General features: G+C 42.1%; 3 protein-coding genes across 8 annotated transcripts; all 3 read left to right on the forward strand.

The window, feature by feature from the left end:
• The first annotated feature begins 904 nt into the window (after positions 1 to 904).
• lzts3b (leucine zipper, putative tumor suppressor family member 3b) lies at positions 905 to 10502 on the forward strand. Of its 4 annotated transcripts, none has more exons than XM_074670229.1 (8): positions 905 to 1144; positions 3651 to 4613; positions 4762 to 5232; positions 5320 to 5487; positions 6082 to 6210; positions 6613 to 6804; positions 6982 to 7212; positions 7316 to 10502. In XM_074670229.1, exons 2-8 carry the CDS (start codon positions 3768 to 3770, stop codon positions 8450 to 8452), a joined length of 3174 nt encoding a protein of 1057 aa, XP_074526330.1. In that variant the 5' UTR covers positions 905 to 1144; positions 3651 to 3767; the 3' UTR covers positions 8453 to 10502. The 4 variants fall into 4 exon arrangements, with proteins under 4 accessions (XP_074526330.1, XP_074526332.1, XP_074526331.1 ...); XM_074670231.1 differs by having other exon boundaries at positions 3776 to 4613; XM_074670230.1 differs by having other exon boundaries at positions 905 to 1102.
• A 2119-nt stretch (positions 10503 to 12621) lies between these two features.
• On the forward strand, positions 12622 to 18304 carry ubox5 (U-box domain containing 5). 3 transcript variants are annotated; one of them, XR_012598267.1, is made up of 7 exons: positions 12622 to 12811; positions 14075 to 14138; positions 14829 to 14930; positions 15164 to 15909; positions 15987 to 16789; positions 17263 to 17550; positions 17660 to 18304. XR_012598267.1 is itself a non-coding variant. In XM_074670234.1 (6 exons), the coding sequence occupies exons 1-6, from the start codon at positions 12750 to 12752 to the stop codon at positions 17481 to 17483; spliced, it is 1998 nt and encodes a 665-aa protein (XP_074526335.1). In that variant the 5' UTR covers positions 12623 to 12749; the 3' UTR covers positions 17484 to 18299. The 3 variants fall into 3 exon arrangements, 1 of the variants encoding a protein (XP_074526335.1); XR_012598268.1 differs by having other exon boundaries at positions 17785 to 18302; XM_074670234.1 differs by having other exon boundaries at positions 12623 to 12811; positions 17263 to 18299.
• A 1115-nt stretch (positions 18305 to 19419) lies between these two features.
• On the forward strand, positions 19420 to 20901 carry avp (arginine vasopressin). The gene is made up of 3 exons (XM_074670238.1): positions 19420 to 19605; positions 20352 to 20556; positions 20672 to 20901. Exons 1-3 carry the CDS (start codon positions 19483 to 19485, stop codon positions 20806 to 20808), a joined length of 465 nt encoding a protein of 154 aa, XP_074526339.1. The 5' UTR covers positions 19420 to 19482; the 3' UTR covers positions 20809 to 20901.
• The last annotated feature ends 723 nt before the right edge of the window (positions 20902 to 21624 follow it).

Here is a 21624-nt window from a genome sequence, read left to right on the forward strand (position 1 = left end):
GCTGCCCATATTTTTAGTGATCCAGAGTAGATTTTAAATCTATCATGGACATTGAACACAGATCCAGAATGTGGCAAAAGATTAGTGGATGCTGTTGTGGCCATTCTTACAAATTATACATTAATCAAGAATAATTCAAAGTTTTAACAAATGAAAAGCCAATGTGAGATTTGATCAGGTGAAGCGTATTGTTCGGTCAAGCTCAGTGTCTTTTTCAATAACCTCTGTTGGGATGTAAATACTCAAACCATCCCAAATAGGAGTAACAGGATGGGATTTTCATTTAATTTATTGTTGTGAATTTGTCTCAGTGGAGGAGGAGCTGAATCAGACATCAAGTTGAATTACAAGAAGTACTGCTCTTAAACTTACAAGTCTGTTTACCAACAAATAACTTTGACACTGTTACTTCATGGTGAAACTGTGGTTGACTATTTGCTGTGCTTACACCAAGTGGCCGATTTGGTTTGTTTAACAAATCTAGTTTAATCTTCCTACAGCATGGATAAAATAATTAAGACTTAAGGCTGATGACCATTGCTAAACAGAAAAAAAAAGTGAACCTGGAGCATGACTACTAATTCTTGACAAAGTTTGCAGCCTATAAAACAAAATAAATACTTAATTATTAACATGCAGAATACAGAAATACAATATTTATCTTCTGATTCTTCCAGTATGACTAAGTTTGTAGTGTCTCATCTACATCCATCCATCCATCCATCCATCCATCCATCCATCCATCCATCCATCCATCCATCCATCCATCCATCCATCCATCAGGTGGACTGTATATGACTCTATAGGCTTTTCCCAGGGGAGAGCTCTGGATGAAAGCCAAAAGGGGGCGTTAGTATCATGCAGCCTGAGGGGCGGGGCCAGAGGTGGGTGTGTGTCTCTCAGCTGATGCGCGTATCAACCGACCGACTCCATCATCAGCATCCGACGCTGACAGCGGTCGAAGGCAGCATCCCTGATATCAGCGAGCCTCGGTAACATCGCAGAATCACAGGGATCCGGGCCGAGCAGGACTGACGCCGCTGTCTTGTGACATTATTGTTTATTGAGGCTGCCATTTTACACACCACCGAGCTGCAAAATAGTGAGTAGCCTTTGATGATGGACCGCCAGGATGCTACAATCGGTAAATCAAAGCTACTGTCGTCAATGTCAATGACGCTGTGTATTTGAATGTAGATGTTTTTCTTTTCATTCGGCGAGGCTCGTGCGCTCGCTCCTTGTCTCAGGCCTAGTGAGGAGGTAATTGTTAGGGAGCGCAGTCGATTCAGGGCTTGATGCGGATGCTGCTAAAGCCGCCCTTGCCGCCCAGGGATGCAGAGGAAAAAGGGAGAGAGAGGGGGGAGTCGTGAGGGGAGGGGATTGAGGCAGAGCAGCACATAGATAGGCAGTGTATTTTACTACTACTACTATTCACCCAAGTGGAAGTAAACCTCGAGTAAATGGGCTGAGGAGGGGAGGTGCAGAGGCATGACTGCGTCTTTATCTGTGTATCTATTTGTCTCGTATCTACCCTGTCTATCTATCTATAACAGGGTAATACGCTACTGTATGATTATGATGTTTTGAATGTTCGTTTGTGGGCACCCTTACATAGGCAGCCTGTGCCCACAGAGACACAATACACAAAAATATGCATCCTTTGAGCACACAGTATTCATATCCTCCCTCGTACATGCGTGTGTGCATTCCCTTAAAGAGCCAGTTTTTCTATGCTAAATCCGAACTTATTCACCAATCTTATATACCAGTCCCTCAATAGGTCCTACCTACATGAAGGTTATGGTCATTCTTGTAGGCAGCAGTTTGTAGGAGATGTTGAATTGTATTACATAACAGTGAGAGGTGTTTATTGCAGTATTTTTGGACATTTCTGGCTTTACGATACAGGAGGCGGCAAATAGCTTACAGGGAAAGAGTTTTAGGTAACAGTTTTAGGTAATGGTTAAATATGCAGTCCTAAAAGATGCTTCTTAACTGCGCTTACTGTCATAGACTGGGCACCAAATTACTCTTGGTGTGTGGTTTATTGCATTTAAGCAACTATTTCTGAGAGGTTGTAGTCTAATCTTACAGCCCCATTAGATTATGATTTTTTTGCCAGACAAGGATGATCTGGCAGCATTTAAATTATCCCGAGCAGTGTTTCTTACATTATATTTAGTCCACTCTATTTATGTATATAAGCAACTAACATTCTAATACATTTTGCCCTTAGCTTCCAGAACAGTTTACCAATAAATTAGCTTACAGTCTTTTGGTTTAGTTGATAGTAAATAGACGTGAACAAAGACAGGACCTCCTTTGAGATAAAATGTGTTTTGGTGTGTAATACCACGTTAAATCAAATTAAATCATTAAACTATAAAATATATTTAATGCTTACCAACTGAATCTTAATATTTGTCTGCTACTTTACCATTTTTGTGGCCCAGCTATTAGCAGCCATTAGCAATTAGCCCAGTACAACTCAACGACACAAAAGTTGCTGCCCTCCAGAACTTCCAAACAGTTGACTCAATATTTTTCCAAAACAGTGTCAATGAAACGAACATTATAATCATCAGATTGTCAGAATTTAATATAGGATATCACGACAGAGGTTAATCATTTTTGCCAACTGAGCATAACAAACCGATGCCTCAGCATGTGCTCAGGAGGTGAACACATTTACATATAAAACACACTCTACATTGTTCTGCTAAATAATACAAAAGCCCTTCAATAAATGCTGTTTTCAGGTAGAGAAAATTTGTCAAGATTCTTTTTTTAGAGGACTTTACAGCTCTCAAAAATGACCTTTTCATTGTTGTAGCGTGTAGCAAACTAATACACCACCAGTTACTACAGTTTAACAAACTGACTTCACTCAGATGCTTTTTTTCTTCTTCCTGTAAACTCAGTGTTGCCTCCAATAAGCTTAATTAAAAAATAGTTTTTAATTTCAGTAATAAGTGTCCACAATGGATTGGGCTCAGCCCCTCTTAAGTGTAATTCACTTCAAATATGGATTAGTACACCAGCCTATGTGTATGTCCGTTTGTTTCTTACTGTGAATAATGCAGCTTTGGTAATTACTGGGTCTGTGTGATGTAGTAATGGTTAAATATTCTTCTTTTGTGTGACAGCATTTCTTAAGTTCATGTCTGTATTTGCTCTGAATTTGCAGTTATTATCGATCAAACACTCACAGCAGAGGGTTCATGGTTCCCTCAGCTAATTTACATTGAACTGATATTAAGGCAACATCCTCCTGATACAGACAGAGCATAAATAAAATAATATTAGCTTCTTAAATAAAGGGCTGGTGTTTTGTGGTTTTTATGCTTGTCAAAGGCAGGTTTAATGAAGAAACCCCACTTCACGCCATTGACAGTAAAAGAATCAAAGTTTTCAGTGAGGGAAAGACCTCACCTCCTAATTTATACACTCTGAATTTTGATGATTACCCTCTCTGTATACAAGTTTGTCCAGACTTATCTGTTTGACCCTTTTCATTTTTATCATAGTGGGAGGACCTCGCTGCCCCTGTATGTGGGCTGGAATCTATTCTGCTTTAACTTTATTGTATAACTAGTCCTTATGCAATTACAATATTGTATAACTCCTCTCGTTTTTCTGTGTTCCTCTAGTGTGTATGCCCCCACTACCTGCATTAGGTTGTGATGACCCACACTGCTACCAAATGTATCTGTGACCCTCCCCAATCCTGACTCCTAACCTCTAATCCCTGACCTTTGACCCCCACTATGGGCAGTGTTGGCAGTGGGGTGGCAGGAGAGCAGGAATTTGCCATGAAGTCTGTGGGCACGAGGACCACCCTGCCTCGGGCTCCTCCTCTCTCTCGCCGTTGCCCTGCTGACCGCAGCTGCAGCGCAGAGCGCCTGCCCCGCCCCCCGGCGACAATATCAGACGGGACGGCTTCTAGCGATGAACGAGGGAGTGTTAGTATCGGGACTGGGACCTGTACTGGGACTGACCGGCCCACCGAAACAGCCTCCTCCACCAACACTGAATGTACTATGACCGCCCCGTCCAACAACAACCAGTTGGAGTGTGGCAATGGAGCGGGCAGACGAGAGAGGGAGTGGGAGAGGGAGAGGGAGAGGCAGCGCGAGAGGGGCAGAGACAGGGACCGGGACCGGGACTGGGACAGGGAGAGGCTGGAGAGGGAGCGAGAGAGGGAGAGGAACCGCGAGAGGGAACGAGAACGAGTGGAGAGGGAGAGGCTGGAGCGGGAGCGAGAAAGGGAGAGGGAGAGGGCCAGAGAGAGGGAGCGGGAACGGATTGAGAGGGAGAAGATAGAGAGGGAGAGGGAGCGAGAGCGGGAGCGTGAACGGGAGAGGGAGAGGGAGAGGCTGGAGAATGAGAGGATGGAAAGGGAGAGGGAGAGGGAAATGCAGGCTGCAGGTTTAGACGTCTGTGGGAACATTGTGGGCCGAGGAGGGACCGAGAAGAACGTTGTTGGCATGAACCAACACCAGCACAGAGAGATGGCCGCCGCCAGAGCTGACAACGAGAACAATCCAGGTGGTCACAACCCTCCGAACCACAACCCGCCCAAGATCATGCCCGTGTCAGGAAAACTGGAGCAGGTACTTCAAGAAGCAGGACACCAGGTCCCAAACTCATGGGTCCAAAGCCAGTCGTGAAACCAATCTATGGGCTTAAAATGTATAAATCATGTTTTCTCACTGTTTTCCTTCTTTGTTTCCTTCATACTTTCCTTGTTCCCTTCCTCAGGCCATGCAGAACAACTCAGGCCTTGTCCGTCCCTCTGCCTTCAAGCCAGTTGTTCCCAAGAGCTTCCACTCCATGCAGAACCTTGTGGGCCAGGCAGGAGGGGCAGGGAGCGAGGGAAAGACTGAGGCAAGGAGTGAGGGGTTCAGTGAGAGCAGAGGAGGCAGGAGAGGCAGGGACGGGGCAGCAGGAGAAGCAGGAGAGGTCCCAGAGGCCCTGCTCCTGGACCAAGACAGTCCGGTGAGGGCCGGCAGGAATGAGGGTGGGGGAAATGGGAATGAAGTGGTTCAGGGAGGGATGTCTGACTCAGGGAGGAACTCCCTAACCAGCCTGCCCACCTATACGGGCTCAGGGTCTGGTTGTGGGCCTCCAGCAGTCCTGGGGCCTCTCAGTGCTTCCACAAGCCACATCAACAGGTTGGGCATGGCTGGGGCTGCAGCAGGGCTGGACAAGCTGGAAAAGCCTGGATATCAGGTAAATTTATCACCAATACAAGCTCCTTCTGCTTTTAACATCACATTCCTGTCTTCAGTGTAACCACGATGTGGTTTTCTTCTCCAGAACGGGCTCAGCGCATCAGACAGTGGCCGCTCCTCCTCGGGAAAGAGCTCCTCATCCTATCAGAGACTGAGTCACCTGAGTGATGCCCCAGCACCTCTACGCCCCTCCCCTTCCTCTGATGACATCATTCAGGACCTTGAGGACCGCTTGTGGGAGAAAGAGCAAGAGGTCAGAGGTCACTAAGGAATGCGATTAAAAAAATTAAAAAGTTTCAGCTTTATGTGACAACAACAGGATGAAGTGGTCAGCATTTAAAGGGCCAGTGCAAAGCTTCCCAACTATTTTTGGTTCTGGTGCCAAAAGACTGAAAGTCTTTCCTTGATATCCATGATTACAAAATTTTCCATGTCTGTGAAGACAAATACAACTTGATTCTGTTCCAAAATGCATAGTGAAAAGTCAAATTCATTTTCTCATTCTCAAAAACAAAACATCCTTTAGATGAAACAGGATCAGCCAGCAGTTTTTATTTTTAAATTCTCCACTAGTATGTTTGTGGATTATGCAAAGGTATTTGTTTAGTGAATGGTACTTATTGAACCATCACAGAAATTGTTGACTTGTATTGTTTTGTTGGCTGTGTTTCATTCCACATGATTTAAATAGTTTGGGTTAAATGTCCTTTTTAACATTAAACTGCACTGTTTATCTTTGGATGAGGAATGTAATCCAGAGGTTCAACCTAAAAATAAAGCATCAGAGGAAGGTCAAAGTGACGCCTAAATATCTATTACCTAACCCTCCACATCTTCTTCTCTACAGGTGCAGCACATGCGCAGGAACCTGGACCAGAGTGAGGCAGCCATCATTCAGGTGTTTGAGGAGAAGCAGCGTGTCTGGGAGAGACAGATGGACGAGCTGAGACAGAACTATGCCTCACGCCTGCAGCAGGTGACCCTAATGATGCATGTGATCAAACCACAGACCTCGTGTCACCTTTGTGTAATATTTTAAGGATTAGTGTGTTTGTCCCAAATGTTGTGCAATCATAAGGAATACAGTAAATAGATACTTGTAAATGGGACCTCATTTGAGTTCTTTGGCCCCAATAAAGCAAATATAAGTGAAAGAAAACACAGAAAGAGGAATGGTTGAAACATGATAGCCGGTCATTAGTTTGAATGCTTAATGTTGGACAGAAAACACATCTGATCTAAAAGACTAGATTGAATGTTTGCTAGATGTACACAGACTCAGTAACAGACTCACATATCTTGAAGCATCACAGTGTTAAACTTCAGGTGTTGTGCATTCTAGCTCCACTCACAGATAGACTCTGTCTGAACCCTGCAGGTTACTCGTCGTGCTCAGCGCTCCCAGACTGCCCTGCAGGCCCAGATATCCCGTCTGTCCCAGGACAAGAGACGGCTGCAGGAGGAGATGGCAGCTCTGTTAGCTCAGAGAGAGGAGCTGGAAAGAAAGTGTTTAGACTACAGGAAGGAGCAGGCTGACATCCTGCCTCGACTGGAGGAGACCAAGTGGGAGGTGAGATATGAGTATTTAAGACGGTGTGCTTGACTAGTTCATTAAGATTCTATCAAGGTGAAATCATGCTAGACAACACAGTGAGTACAGCACTGTGTGTGAGGATGCAAATAAATGTAGCTACAACAGTGTTTATTTACAAAGAGAAAACCCATTCACTGGATCTTCATGTTGCAGGTGTGTCAGAAGGCAGGAGAGATCTCCCTGCTGAAGCAGCAGCTGAGGGAGAGTCAGGCTGAAGTGACCCAGCGAGCAGGAGAGATGGTGGCCCTAAGGGGTCAGCTGAAGGAGCTAAATGCCCAGCTGAGGGAGCGTGAGGAGGCCATGCTGGGCCTGAAGGACTCATACAGCACCAAGAGTTTGGAGCTGGAGAAGTGTGAGGGAGAGCTGAGGAGGACTCTTTCAGAGGTATGTCTATGCTTCAAAAAACTCTTTCATGTGTGTTTACGTGATTAGACATGCAATAAACAAAGTAATAAAAGTTACAGACTGCGTTTATAACTTTCCACAGGTGTCTGTTTTAAGAGAAAAGCTGGGTGTGTTTGAGGCAGAGGTGCTCAGTTTAAAGCGGGCTCTTAATGAAGTGAGCAGAGGAGCAGAAGTCGTCGTGAGCCCAAACTTAGCTGCAGCAGGACTTTTGCCTCCCTGGGGTGCTGTCCACTGCCCCAGAAACCCTCCTGAATCCTCAACCAACTCCCTCACCCCAACATCAGACACCCTGCTGAGTCTTCAAAGTGATGAAGCCAAAGCTCAAAGGCAGGAGGCTCAGAGACAGGAGAGGCAACGGGAAGAAGCTCAATGGCGGGACGCACAGCAGCGACAAGACTCCCTCATGCAGCAGGACATGAGGATGCGCCAGGATGCTCAAATAAGACCTGAAGCCCAGCTGCGCCAGGAGGCCCAGCACCGTCAGGAGGCTCATCTCCGCCATGAAGCCCAAATACGTCAAGACGCTCAATTACGCCAAGAAGCACAGCTGCGTCAAGACGTGCAGCTCCGTCAGGAAGCCCAGCTGCGCCAGGAAGCCCATCTCCGTCAGGAGGCTCAGCTCTGCCATGAAGCCCAAATGCGTCAGGAGGCCCAGTTAAGACATGAGGCACAACTTTGTCAGGAGGCCCAACTGCGGCAGGATGGCCACCAGCCACAGAGAGGACAAGAGGGTCACTGGGACGAGGCAGGGGAGCTGCGGAGGCAACTAGAGCAGCTGCAGGCTGCACTGCGCCTAGAGCGACAGCAAAGGGAACGCCAGGCCCTCAACTTTGACCAAGAGCGACACACCTGGCAGGACGAGAAGGAGCGGGTTTTAAAATACCAGGCGCAGCTGCAGCTCAGCTATGTGGAGACACTGCAGAAGAACCAAGCTTTGGAAAAACGTATGAGCCAGCTTGCAGCCAAACCAACCACAACATCCACCACCACCACTGTAACCACGACAACCACCACCTCCCCTACCTCTTCAAATTCTCCACCCCCACCTCCAGCCCTCTCACCTCTCTCCCCTCCGCCCCCGCCCTCCCTCTCTGGCCCCATTGCCCTCACTATCTCCCCACCATGTGAGGACCAGAAAGGCCCTCCTTCTCTCCACCAGCTTGCTCCTCCTTGGGCGGGACCCTCACGCCTAGAGAGGATAGAGTCCACTGAGATATAAACACAAAACTCCCAGCATAATCCACTCACACTGACAAGGCCTCTCATGTAAAACCACCACAGCATACAGGTGAACAACACTGAGACTACAATAGAATAAATCAGAGCAGTCTGACATACTTTTCAAAGCAACCACAGACACTAAACATCAACAGAGGCCGACTGCAAACTACATTATCAGCAACAAGCAGTTCATATAAACAGAAAGTTGAAATGCATTCAATCCATTCATGATTGTTTAACCTCCTAACAGCCTTTCTCTTACTAGTTGCACATGACTACATCCTGCAGAATCAGTGTTCATGAAAAGTGTGCCACACTGAAGGATGGCAGAAAAACAAAACGTTAAATGACAATGTTTAGATAACAGCACTACTACAGGGGTCATTTATCTTTATAACTTGATGCCCATACTAGAAAAGGACCAAGACAATCAGGGATATTGTCAGAAATGAACAACAAGACTATTATGCGGTATTTATTCATTGTAAATCTTTGTCACTGGTAATGTAAAAGTAGAATTAGTGGTCAGAGTGTGTGATGTTACCTTGTATTTTTGGCCAGAGAGCGCCTTACTCCATCTTTCCCAGCATGTACATGAGAATAACAAACACTGGGAAGTGGATGGAGAAAAAAATCAAGAGTGTGATTATCATTTTCAGTGCTTTAATTATGATATCAGTGAACCAGTTACAAAGAATCATCACACATGGCTGGACTATTTTAATTTAAAACCCAGCAGATATCAATGTTACAGGTGACACAGACTGATTCTTGATTTCAAGTCATTTCATGACTCATTGAAACACATCATTTAGAGCAACAGAGTTTATATTTTGTACAAATTGAACTAAATAGATATGTTTAGCAGATAATCAACCCCAAATGAATATAGAAAAAGTTTAAAGATAATAGGAGAACCTGGTTCGCCTTCACTATAGATTGTCTTCAGTGACTAAAAACAACCACTAGAGGTCATTAGAGAGCTGCAGACTCAACTTTCCTCTCGCTGGGCTGCAAGGAGAACGTGAATGAAAGCACACAATTTGAATTTAATTATTATGACAATTGTGTCATTCACCTTGTGCATTTACAGCCAAGAAATTGGAGAAATCAGATGGTATTTCCAAAGTTTAAATAAATTATAGAATGTATGATATACTAGAAAGAAAAACTTACTATAGTTATAGATTGTAAAAGTGTGAATGAGTGTGTGAGTGAGAGCGGGGGTGTGGGTGTGTGCATGTGTGTAAACATATGAAAAGCTTCAGCTAATGAGATTGAGGATAGAGGGACTAGTGGCAATACAGCAAGTGAAGATATATTAAGTGCAAAGGGGTTTGTTTTGTTTTTGTTTTTTTTTTGTTTTTTTGTGGGTTGGGGTACAAGGTAGATGTTCATCAAAGCTTGACACATGGATAATGAGACTGAAAGTCAAACCAAGGGAGTCTGTATATCCTGAAAAACTCTTTCTTTTTTTCCTGTATAGTTCATTTAGACAAAGCAGGGGGGAGGATGTTTAAAAAAAATCAAAAAAGAGGAGAGTGTGCTCTTTAAAGGAAGCATTCAGGCTAACTGCACTATGTAGTGTTACACACGAGTTATGATGTACAGTAGACTCAGATGTGAATATCATGGCTTTTATATGTGTTGTTTATGCCAGCATACAAAGATGTTGCTCAAGAATATTAACTTATCTCTAAGGTATGACATAGTATTATCATCTTTATTACTGTTATTATATTATGGTGAACTGACAGAGAAAATATGTGCCATTTGAGCTTTCCTTTCTGTGTTTTTTTTAACTGTGTAGATAGCCTATTGGCCTACCATAATGGTGCAATCATAGCAACCCTGTCCCCAAAAAATGATGTTCCTTTTGATGTAGGTGATAAATGTAGTTACAGTATTGCATTATTTAGAGAACAAAATGCTACGGATTTTATACATGTTTCAAATTTATTGTTTGCATTTATGTTTCTAGTACTGTTCTGGCTTGATTAAACCACCCCTTTGTTAAATCAGCAGAATTAATAAAGATATGTGAATAATTCAAGAATCTGTTGTTACTCTTTGAGTAAATGACTTTCCCACAGTATGTGTTACAGTAGGAGGGCTGGATTGCAATTTATGAGATATTAGGATAAATGAATTAATATTTTTCCACAATGGTTCTTGACTCAACTTTAAAGTACAAGTCACCGTCATTGGCATGTAAAAAGTGCATTTCCACATCGAACACTGAAGATGGGTTTATTGTAAAAAGGGTTTACAAACAAAGGGGAAAACTATCGCAACCTTACATAAGTAAAATATATATGGTAGCCTGGCTGCTGATACAAAAGGATGGAAATACTCTCTATTGACAGGAAATTGAAGTATAAGGTAAAAGACTGACCAAGATCTTGGGATCTCAGGGTTGTTTCCAGGGAAAAGCATACCTATTATCCGCTTGTTCTTCAAATGTATGTTGCAATGCTGAACCTTGTAGAGAGCAGTCGACCTTCATACAGAGAAGGAAAAAAGTCTTTCATCAGAACAAGATACACAGCACTCCTAAATGTTAGGTAGGTTACATAACTAGGGCTGGCCCATGGCAAAGGCAGTTTAGGCAAATGCTAAAATGCTAGGGGCACTGCCAGTCATGGGGGCGCCAGCACATAGCCCTCAAGATTTGTAAAAAATAATAAATAGTTTGAAGCACACTTGCCCTGCTGCTCTGATTAAAAGAAAACATACCTGGGAACCTCTGTAATTAAGCTTTTCAAACCTTTGCTTTATTATCAATAAATATTCACTACTACTAACTTGACTAAAACATATATATATATATATATATATATATATATATATATATATATATATATATATATATATATATATATATATATATAAACTGCATATTTTTTGTATTTTGTTATAGGTTGCTGTGATATACATACTCTTGAATCTTCAATTTGTGATTATAGATCTTTGCATTTCTTGTTTTTTTTTTTTTTTTTTTTTTTTTTTTGTATTTACTTGAATTTGATTAAAGTGTTTATTTTGCAGGGTTTTTTTTAATTTTCTTTTTTCTTTTATGAAAACAACAAATTCACTAAAACGTAGAGCTGTGTATGTGTTTATTTTTGTATATAAAAATTGTTATTGGTGCCAGATGAAATCCTGCCTAGGGCACCAAATTGGTGAGGACTGGCTCTGTACATAACGATCACAAACGGTGGAGTACATCAGTCATCCATTCATTTTCTGAGCCGGTACAGGGTCGCGGGTGGCTGGAGTCTATCCCAGCTGTCATTGGGCGAGAGATGGGGTACACCCTGGACTGGTCGCCAGTAAATCACAGGGCTGACACATACAGACATTCACTCACACCAACGGACAATTTAGAATGTTCAAGTAACCTAATGAACATGTTCTTGGACTGTGGGAGGAAGCCGGAGGGCCCGGAGAGAACCCACGCAGGGAGAGAACATGCAAATTCCACAAGGAAAGACTCAACGGTCAAGCTGGGTATCAAACCAGTGACCTTCTTGCCATGAGGGTGCAGCACCTACCGTTGCGCCACCTTGCAGCCCCGGGTACATATTTTAGAAGTTAAAAGATAATACCATCAAACCCGTGCTGAGGAAAAAACACCCAAATCTGAACTGAAAGCTGTTAAAGTTAGTATGTTCTTACCCAAACTTACTTCGCATCTGTTGCACCCCCAGGACAGTTGCCAAATTTCGAACTTCTGATACGTTCAATCGCACAGTTTTGTCCGATCGCGGCTTCCATACTTGTTGTCGGTGTTGTGTCCAGAAACGCATGCCTGCCGGAAATTGCATGTAGCAAACGGTAATGCGCACTGGCTAAAGTAAAGCAACTGGTGGAAATAAGGGGTTTGAAACTGATTGCCTTTTCTTTTTTTTTGGAATTGAAAAGTGACGAGAAATGATCCCAAATGCATGTTTTATTTCGCTTCGTGTGATTGTGTTAAACAGAGCTTCGAAAAAGCGTTTTTTCCAAATGTTATACACAAGTACAGTAGAACAACTCCAGCAGCACAACTACTTAAATCTGTCAAAGTTTCGAGTTTCTTCTGAAATTTGTTTAGCATATGTGATACAAAAGAATGTAACATTAGATTTGTATAGGTTTTAAACCTTTCAGTGTCCGAAACGTCGTAGGCCGCTTGACTCCAAGTAGTGTCCTGAGTGCGCGTCCCCGCGAGGTGCATGCAAATCTCGACAGGCATGCGTTTTCCAACACAACACCTACTAGGCTAACTCAAAGCTAGCAAACAGAAGCATGCTATGGTTGGTCAGTTAAGTAAAGTAAAAGGATGCAAACTTCAAATTCGCTTTCTTAAAAGCAGGTAAGCCTTTGCTGCATCCGTGCACTTAGCTACTGCTTTCATAGTCAAGTCTGCTTCACATTTTTTTTTTACGATAGCCCACATATTGTTGCTAGCTACGTTTGTCCATAACAGTACACCTAGCTGGTGTCAGGAAAAGGATCTGGAGTTAAATGCACAGTTTAATGTTTTCACAGGTAATTTATACACCAGACCCAGTTGGATACTGGTAAAATCGAGGGGCAGGCTTGTAAGTGCGAATGTGCCTCACGCAGTTAGAGACAAAACATCGAGAGCATTAAAATTAAGACGGTACTGTGCAACAATCATGGAGTTATATTTTTAAAATGAATATGTCAATGAGAAGAAATTGAACAGTCATACGTAACACATACTGAGCCAACATTAAATGCAATTCAGTTGTTCCAGTCATTAGGATAATAAAAAGGACATTACATTTAGCCAAAACAATACATTCAGATACATCAAAGGGTAACATATATTGAAATTTGCATCGTTTAAGTAAGTTTTGACGGTGAGATGTGATTTTATCTAGAGTTTCAAGACACTAGGTATGAAAGAAATTATCAGTATTTAACTGAATATTGAATTAAAGTGTTTGGTTCAAACTGTTCAAATCTTTTAATGATACATACAATTTACAAATTACAGATAACAGCAAACTGCTTTACAGCTATTAAAATTGCTTTGCAGAGTAAAAAAAACCCCATCGAAATCATCATCACTATGGAGAAATAACATATATTGCAGAGAGTAAATTAAAATATAAGGTGAGTGTAAAATAACTTCAATATTGATTGACTTAAAAGAAAAAGTATAGGATAACCCTAGCTAATAAAAACACTTCTTGTTGCCTGAACTGTCTCCTAAATGCATGGATAGTTATCTGATCCTAAGTATTTCTGGTTGCTAATTGTATTGAAGAGCAGCCAACCGGCACAATGTCAAGCATAATTTGAGGTCACTAATGTCCTTTTTCAATATGTGTAAACACAATAGCACTGACAACATAGGATTCTCCCAATAACTGATTGTTCAATGCTGTTCCTGAGAGGTGAATCAGTCATCTCTGAAGGTCATTTTTTCACCAGGGGAAAAGACTTGTGAATTTAAGGAGTAAACAAAACAGATGAGTGAATAGTGCAGGGCAGTGTGAGTCAGTGTTGAACAGTTGAATGCATCAATTGCGTCACATGGCCTTGACTTAGCTCATAACAATGATGTGAGGTGTATAGCTTTAAACTGGACCTCTTTCTTCCACAGGTTGGAGAACATGGTTTTGAATCTCTGTTTGCCACACTTTAACACGTCAGCTCATTGCAACAAGGTGCGTGGAACCGTTACATAAAGCTTTTTTATTTACCATTTTGAAGGATTTCCTCTCAGCTGTCATTATATGAGAGCGTGTTAAGGCTGCAGAACCTATGTGGAACTGAAACAGTAGTACAACAGTGGCTTAAATACATCTGGGGTACTGTTTATGAGACACCTTTTTTCATCACAGCGCTCTACAAAAATGTAGGAAGATAGTGAATCACTTAAGATGGTCACAAAATAGAAGAAGGCTGAGGTGGAGGACAAAGATGTGAAAATAAAAAAGGACAGGTATAAAGTGGTGTGTGGGAGACTGAATCACAGCTGACCTTGTTATGTTCTTTTTATTGATGTCTTGTAATTTGATCTGGAATGTATTTTTCCCCACACTGAGCGGATGGGAGATGTTTTCTTCTTGACCATCATTTTTTAGTCCTCTGCTAACACAATGTTTCTGTATCTTTGCTTTCTTGTGGGATTTGATATGTTTTTCTCAGTCTAATGTGAAAATATTGAAAAGCAGCCTTCATTTTTGTCGTAAAGTGTGTCAGCTTTCTTGTGAAAAAAGTTGTGTCCTTAATGAGTAAAATAAAGTCCATAGATAATGTTAGACTTCCCTTTTTTGTTTGAAAGTTTTAATCTGAAGCTTCTTATGCTGCAAATGGATTAAACCTCACTAATGTTCTTTTTTATTCAATTGCAGCTTTGTGCAGACGGATATGATGTCACAAACCTTGTGTCGGCTGACCCTGCACTTCGAAGGAGAGGCTTTAAGCTTGAGTACTTCCTCCGTCCTCCTGTTCAGGTTAGATGAGTTTCTAACTCTTCTATAGGCTTAACTGAATGCTTTGAGTTAGCTGAAGTAACCTGTAATGTCCTTAGCCTAATATTTACCACACCGACACAAGAACTGAATGAATCCACTTCTAAGTAAGCAACATCTTGTACTTTATATGCTTTTTGCATTGCTTGTAACTAAAAACTTTGAAGAAGTAGGTTTAATAAATTTGATGTATTATGTTTTTGTTCCTTCTTTAGGTTACGCTAAAGTTTGACTTCCAGGTGGAGCTTTGCAGGGTGGATGTGGAGCTTTGGCCCTGGGGTATGGACCGAGGACAAGCCTGTAAGAAACTGGAGATCAGCACCAGCTCTGATCAGCTAACGTCCAAGACTTTAAGCCAAGGTCACAAACAAGGTCAGCAAAAGGAAAAAAAGCAGGGACAGAACCAGAAGAAACAAAACCTAGAAAAACAGCAAGAGCATGAGAGTAATTCCTGTCGCAGTAATGGCCATCAGTGGAGTCTCCAGGCTCAGCAGTGGGTTGAACATGAGCCTCCACAGAGAGGCCACATGTCTCAGTCTCAGATAAAAACTGAATCAAGTTACCCTGAGGCAGAGTTTAAACTGGTAGGTCGATGTGAAGTAAGAGAAGAAACACATGTCAGTTTCAGGCGTTCAAATTTTAGTCCCCGGCCCCCATTCCTCTCCTCACCTCCTCCACAACCCTTAAACTGTCGCCAAGAGGAGCTGTGGAGTCGAGGTCTTCTCTCGCTGGGTGCTGTGACGCAACTTCGTGTCACTGTACCGTACGGTGGTGCTGCATCTGCACTGGGACTCAAGGCTTTGACCGTGTGGGGACAACCTGCTCGCTGCTGCTCTGGAGACGAAGTGGAAAGGATTAAAAGAGTCCACAAGACTAATGAAAGACGGTTTCAGCGTCCTGCATTATTTACCTCTACTGTCAGCCTAACAAAAGCCCCATCACCAGCACCAGCAGCTCTGAGGTAGAATCTCCTTTCTGTAGTATTAATGTGCATTTTTGGTTATAGGACTAATTATCTGTCTTCTTCTCTGACTTCAGCAACCTGTCCATCCCAGAGGAATTTCTTGATCCAATAACCCAGGAAATAATGATGCTGCCCATGCTGCTGCCCAGCGGTGTGTCAGTGGACAACAGCACTCTGGAGGAACACCAGAAGAGGGAAGCTACATGGGGTAGAGCTCCAAATGACCCCTTTACTGGTGTCTCGTTTACCTCAACCTCCCAGCCTCTACCTAACCCTCAGCTGAAGAGCCGCATTGACCTCTTCCTCTTGCAGAGGGGGATGATGGTTAAAGATGGGATGTTGGGTAGACAAGGGAAGGGAGAGAACCCCCAGGCTTCCAGACTGATAGCCTCTAAGATGGATGGAGAGTCTCAAGTCTCTTCTTATCATAATAAAAACTCAGTGAGCATTACTGGTGTTAGCTGTAAAGAAAACTCAAATGGAAACAAAACACAAGAAGAGACTGGATCAGGACATTTATCAGAGAATGGTAAATACACCTGTAGCTTCCAGCGTCTGACCACAGAAAATAATTTAGAGTTTGGAAGTAAAAGGAAACAAGATCTAAGTGGAATTTCCAAAAAACCCACTGAAGAGCTGACGAGTGAGAAGCAATTATTACCTCAAGCTAAAAAAACAAGAAATGACACAGTCTCCAGCTGCAGTTCCCATGAGCAGCGGCTGTCAGCCAGCCTGGACGAGGCCCTCTTCTCTGCCCTGCAGGGACGTCCCTCCTTCACAACAAACCTGCCCCGACAAAAACCAGAGACATCCGACTCCGACGCGCCAAGAAGTTTACTACAGAGTCAGACAGCGGGCGCTCCCAGCATGCAGAGGGGTAAGATTTAGAAAGGTGTGCTCTAAAACACTTCACAAAGTACTCCAAAGTGTCAAGAAAACTTTTAGCAAACAGAAAAGTGTTTTTTTAAAGGTTTTTAATGAACACTTTGTAAAAGGTAGAATTAAATGGATTAAGATGGTGATCTCTAGCTAAAAGGAAGATTTTTTAAAACTTTCTTCAATTCAAATGTGGCATGATATAAACTACAGTTTCAGACTCACCTCATAGACCTACATTTTCTCTGTTTGCCAAGAAGCAGCTGTTCATTCACATACAAACAAGGCAACTACAGAGGACACATAGTGGGAGGGCAACTGTGTAGAATCAGGATGTATGCTGAAAACATTAAACATGGCACGTCTGATTTATTTACTTAGACAATGTGGGGGAAAAAAAAAACATTTGTCAAAGTTTAAGAATGTAAAGGAGTTATTGGATTGCTAATAAATTTCTCCCCCTTTTCCCTCCAGGTGACAAGACCTGCTCCGCTTGTTCCTGCTCTGTCTCTGTTTACTCTAAATCTGCTTCATCCATCTACCGTCTAAGCTGCGATCACTTGCTTTGTGGGACCTGCTTGCGGAGGAAATCACAGCCACTGAACTCTGTCACTGGATCAACAGCCAATCACATCACATGTCCTTCCTGCCTGAACTCTACCCAACGCAGTGACATAATTCGAGTGCATCACTGACACATGCTGCAAAAGTCACATCTGTCCATCTAAAGCCTGTGACGAAATGAGAAAGATTATCTTCAAGGTGAGGAGAGTACTGATGATACATTTTTAAACTGATTTAACCAGTCAAATAAAGTAATCTTGACACTGCACAACAGGATAAGAAAGGTCACTGCGATTTCTGCCCACAGGTCTAAAAAAACATCACTGAAAGCAAAAGACCTTTCTAAAAGAAACAAGAAATAATACGAAAATATAAAATACAGGTCTTGTTCTCTTCAATTCCACCCCCTCTCCTTCGTCGTATTCTTTTCAGCGAGCAATGAAGTGTAGCTTCAGCCTTGGATCTCCAGCCTTTGTGCAGGCTGTGGATGGGTAGAGGACACACAAAGAAAGGTTGGGGGCCAGGAGTATGGACAGCAGGAGGCCAGAAGCATTTCAACAGAAATCGAGCCAACTCAAGGCTGTTCGGTCATTGTGCAGAAGTGGACTGGGTCACGCTCAACCTCCTGCTTCTTCCCTTTTCACCACATTCAACACTTTACATTTAATACATTCATATGTGGGCAGTGTTGTAAGAACAGGGAGAATGGAATACAAGAAGTAAATATATGTGGTGCCACTTTTATAAACTGTTTTCCTGGAAATATTAAACAGCACATGCTGGCATGAATTCTTGCAGTCGCTGTTTGAATTAAAAGCTCTTTTTTAACCTTTTAACTTTAACTCTTCTCTTTTTCCATCTCAAGGAAATACATGTATGCATAATGTTTCCCTAATCAGGCTACAACCCCTCCAGGGTGTCCTTGCCTACGTATTCATTCTCAGCTTTTTTACACGTTATCTTAATTACCTCTCATGGGTGTGTTATTTCTCATACCCATGGGTTAAACAGGCAAAAGTCAGGAGACACAGCACTGGCTTGGCTTTGCATTCAAAAAACAGAATGATTTACATGTTTGTTTCCCTGACAACATCAAGCTTAACTGAGGTCATGATCTGCTTAGTGAGAGCGGGGACTGGCATCAAAAGAGAGCATGTAAATCGGGATGTTGGTCTCCCCGTTTCTGCTTCAGTACCACAGGAGATAAAGAGTTGAAATTTTGCAAAATTTGCTGATTTGAAGTGAATACTATTGCCCCTTCCTGGCATATTGAACAACTTAACTATTTTTTAATGCGAGGTAATGGATCGTTTTTGTTATTTCATACTATAACAACATTAGCAATGGTTAAAAAACACCTCATTTTGTATTAAAGAATCGAGCTTAAAAGAGAACTCCTAATCTGCTGCTTCTGATGCTCATTTTTACACTTACCATGAACGTACCAATCAGCAGCTCATCTAACTGTTCAGACACAACCCCAAGCATGCAACAAGGCACTGAACTGAATAATAAACCACAGATATTTATGTTTATTTGAAATGCTAATTTTGTTATGCAGATTGATATTCTTAAATGACTCTGGGAGGATAATTTGTGCGACCCTGAGGTTGTCATGATGTTGTGTCTGTTGCCTTCATGGGGACCAAAGTAAGAAATATCTTGCTTGTCATCTGAATTGTGCATGATGATCATTTAATGTATTTAATCAGTTAGCTTATTGTTGTTAATAGGATTAGTGGTCTCAAGTCTAATTAGTTGCTCATGCCAAGCCATTTCTTTGTGGACCTCATGGCTGAAATTATTCCAGAAAGTTCTTCCAAATAAGTGTGGCACAGTCTTGAATACATAACCTGCATCTTCTGCTGTCGTTGCTGTTTTCTTTCGTACATTTGTTTGATGGCACACATCTTATTCAGAGCCACATCTGCTGCGACCCCTCGTGCGCACTCCGCGTGCACGCCATTGGCCTTCAGACGCGCGAGCGTGTGTGTTGCGTGCAGTGGAGTGACGTCAGATCTGAGTGTCAAACGCGTTGTCAGATCATGTCCACCTGCTTATAAGTAAGAGACCAAGCGGGACATCGGTCAGACATCCACACAGGAATCATCTCATCCAACACCAGCAACGATGCCGCACTCCGTGAACCCTCTGTGCGTCCTGGGACTCCTCGTCGCGCTGTCCTCGGCTTGCTACATTCAGAACTGTCCCCGAGGAGGGAAACGCGCACTGCCGGAGACAGGGATCAGACAGGTGAGGACCATGTGTGTCATCCCTCAGAATGTCTTCTTCTTTCTTTTTTCTTTAACTTTATTTCTTTTCCATTTCTTTTCTTTAACCTGCCCTTTTATTTATTTGTTTTGTTCTTTTTTGGTCTTTTTTTCTAAAGTTTTCGTGTCTTTGAGCTCATGCTGTTAAAAAATAAATTCATATCCTATTAAATCATATTATGTCAAATTTTAAGAAAAACAGACATGGTTGCTTTTTAAGGTATCTTTTTATAATAAGTAAATAAGTTAAATTAATGAGATATTTCATATTACAGGTTTATTGTTTTAATTTTACATACAAATTTATGCAGAAAAACAAGCCACAGTTTTTTATTTATTTTTTTCCTCATTACGGGGGCACAAGATAAATCTAGGGTTGTGTACTTCAGAATCATGGATTTTAAGGGGAAACAAACTGAACTGTTTGTTCTCATGATTTCTAATAAAGAGACAAACCAAAAGACATTGAATTAATAAATTTAAACAAACATAATGAAACAACATAAAAAGACTACAGAAATGCCCTTCAGTGCAATTATTTATTTGTGAAGATTTGGCTTTTCTGTTTTTTTTGTTTTGTTTTTCTGTTTTGCTCACCCCAGAGGTGTTTCATTATTAGAAGACATATTTTTAAACACTCAAAAAAGTAAAACTAGTGTAACAATGAAAAATTTAATATATAAGGCAAGATTTTTTTTTCCAAAGTGTGATTGTGTATTTCTCCTGCAGTGCATGCCGTGTGGTCCCAGAGACAAGGGCCGCTGCTTCGGCCCCAATATCTGCTGTGGGGAAGGTCTTGGCTGTTTGTTGGGCTCCCCAGAAACAGCTCACTGTGTGGAGGAGAACTACCTGCTCACCCCCTGCCAGGCAGGAGGTAGAGCCTGTGGATCTGAGGGAGGGCGCTGTGCTGCCTCAGGAGTCTGCTGTACCTCAGGTAAAATCTGGGTTGGTTGTTTTGACTGCCATGCTCAGGCACGTTCCTGAATCAAACGTTTGGTGAATTGGCACTCTATGGTCTTAAAAAAATATTATCCTCTCTTCTCCATCAGAGAGCTGTGCGGTGGACTCTGACTGCCTGGGGGAGATCGAGCCATCAGATCAGGCCGACAGCTCTGCAGGGAGCTCGCCTGCAGAGCTGCTGCTGCGGCTGCTACATGTGGCCACAAGAGGACAGACCGAGTACTGAATCAGACAAGAATGAAGACCATCCCTGTTCCACTTTCAGCCTAGAGATTTAAACCTTGAACCAATAAAAATCAAAATCCATGTCAAAGCTCAACTCTTTTTCCTAACTGCTGTGATCTGTCATATAGAGAGAACTATTTTCATTTTCAGAGGAAAGAGAGGGACATAGATTATGTGTATGATAATAAGACTATAGAATACATGTTTATTTCCACATAGAAATGTACATAATTTTGCACATACTGTATACAAAATTTATTCTTTATCATGCAAGAAAGAAATTGTCTACCGAGTTTTGGAAACACTGTAAATAAACCAGTGAGTGGAGACGAAAGTTGCAAGGAACATCCATGTAAAACCATGCTTGAGCAGTTGGTTCTTGGCTCTTAGAAATATTATTGTTTATTGAAAATGTGTTAAAAATACAGAGTGTATCACTACCAAAAAAAACATCCTCTGCCTTTTGTCATTATTCCCATTCAAACTCAAAATAATTACCCCTGTAACACATCCTTCAGGGATGTTTTCATCTTTTATACCCACATGTGGAAGACAGTGTGATGCTTCTTTAAGGTAAAACATTTTGATCATATGTGCTTGCAAAGCAGTTGTGCTTCAGTCACATTTTCCAGTGAACAGTTCGTCCTGATGCTGAGCTTTACAGCAAATCCAATGTAAGTTCAAATGAGGGCTGTTTAAAATAAAATATATTCAGTTTCAGGTGGCTGATATCACAATGTTCATAGAGGAGTAGTACATGTATTAGCAACAACAGATTGACTGTTTGCTTAACACTGTTGACTTAGAGCATTCTTTT

This window comes from Halichoeres trimaculatus, unplaced genomic scaffold, assembly GCF_033239565.1.
Source record: "Halichoeres trimaculatus isolate MK-OKI-2021-1 unplaced genomic scaffold, fHalTri1.1 fHalTri1_scaffold_5, whole genome shotgun sequence".
Lineage (NCBI taxonomy): Eukaryota > Metazoa > Chordata > Actinopteri > Labriformes > Labridae > Halichoeres > Halichoeres trimaculatus.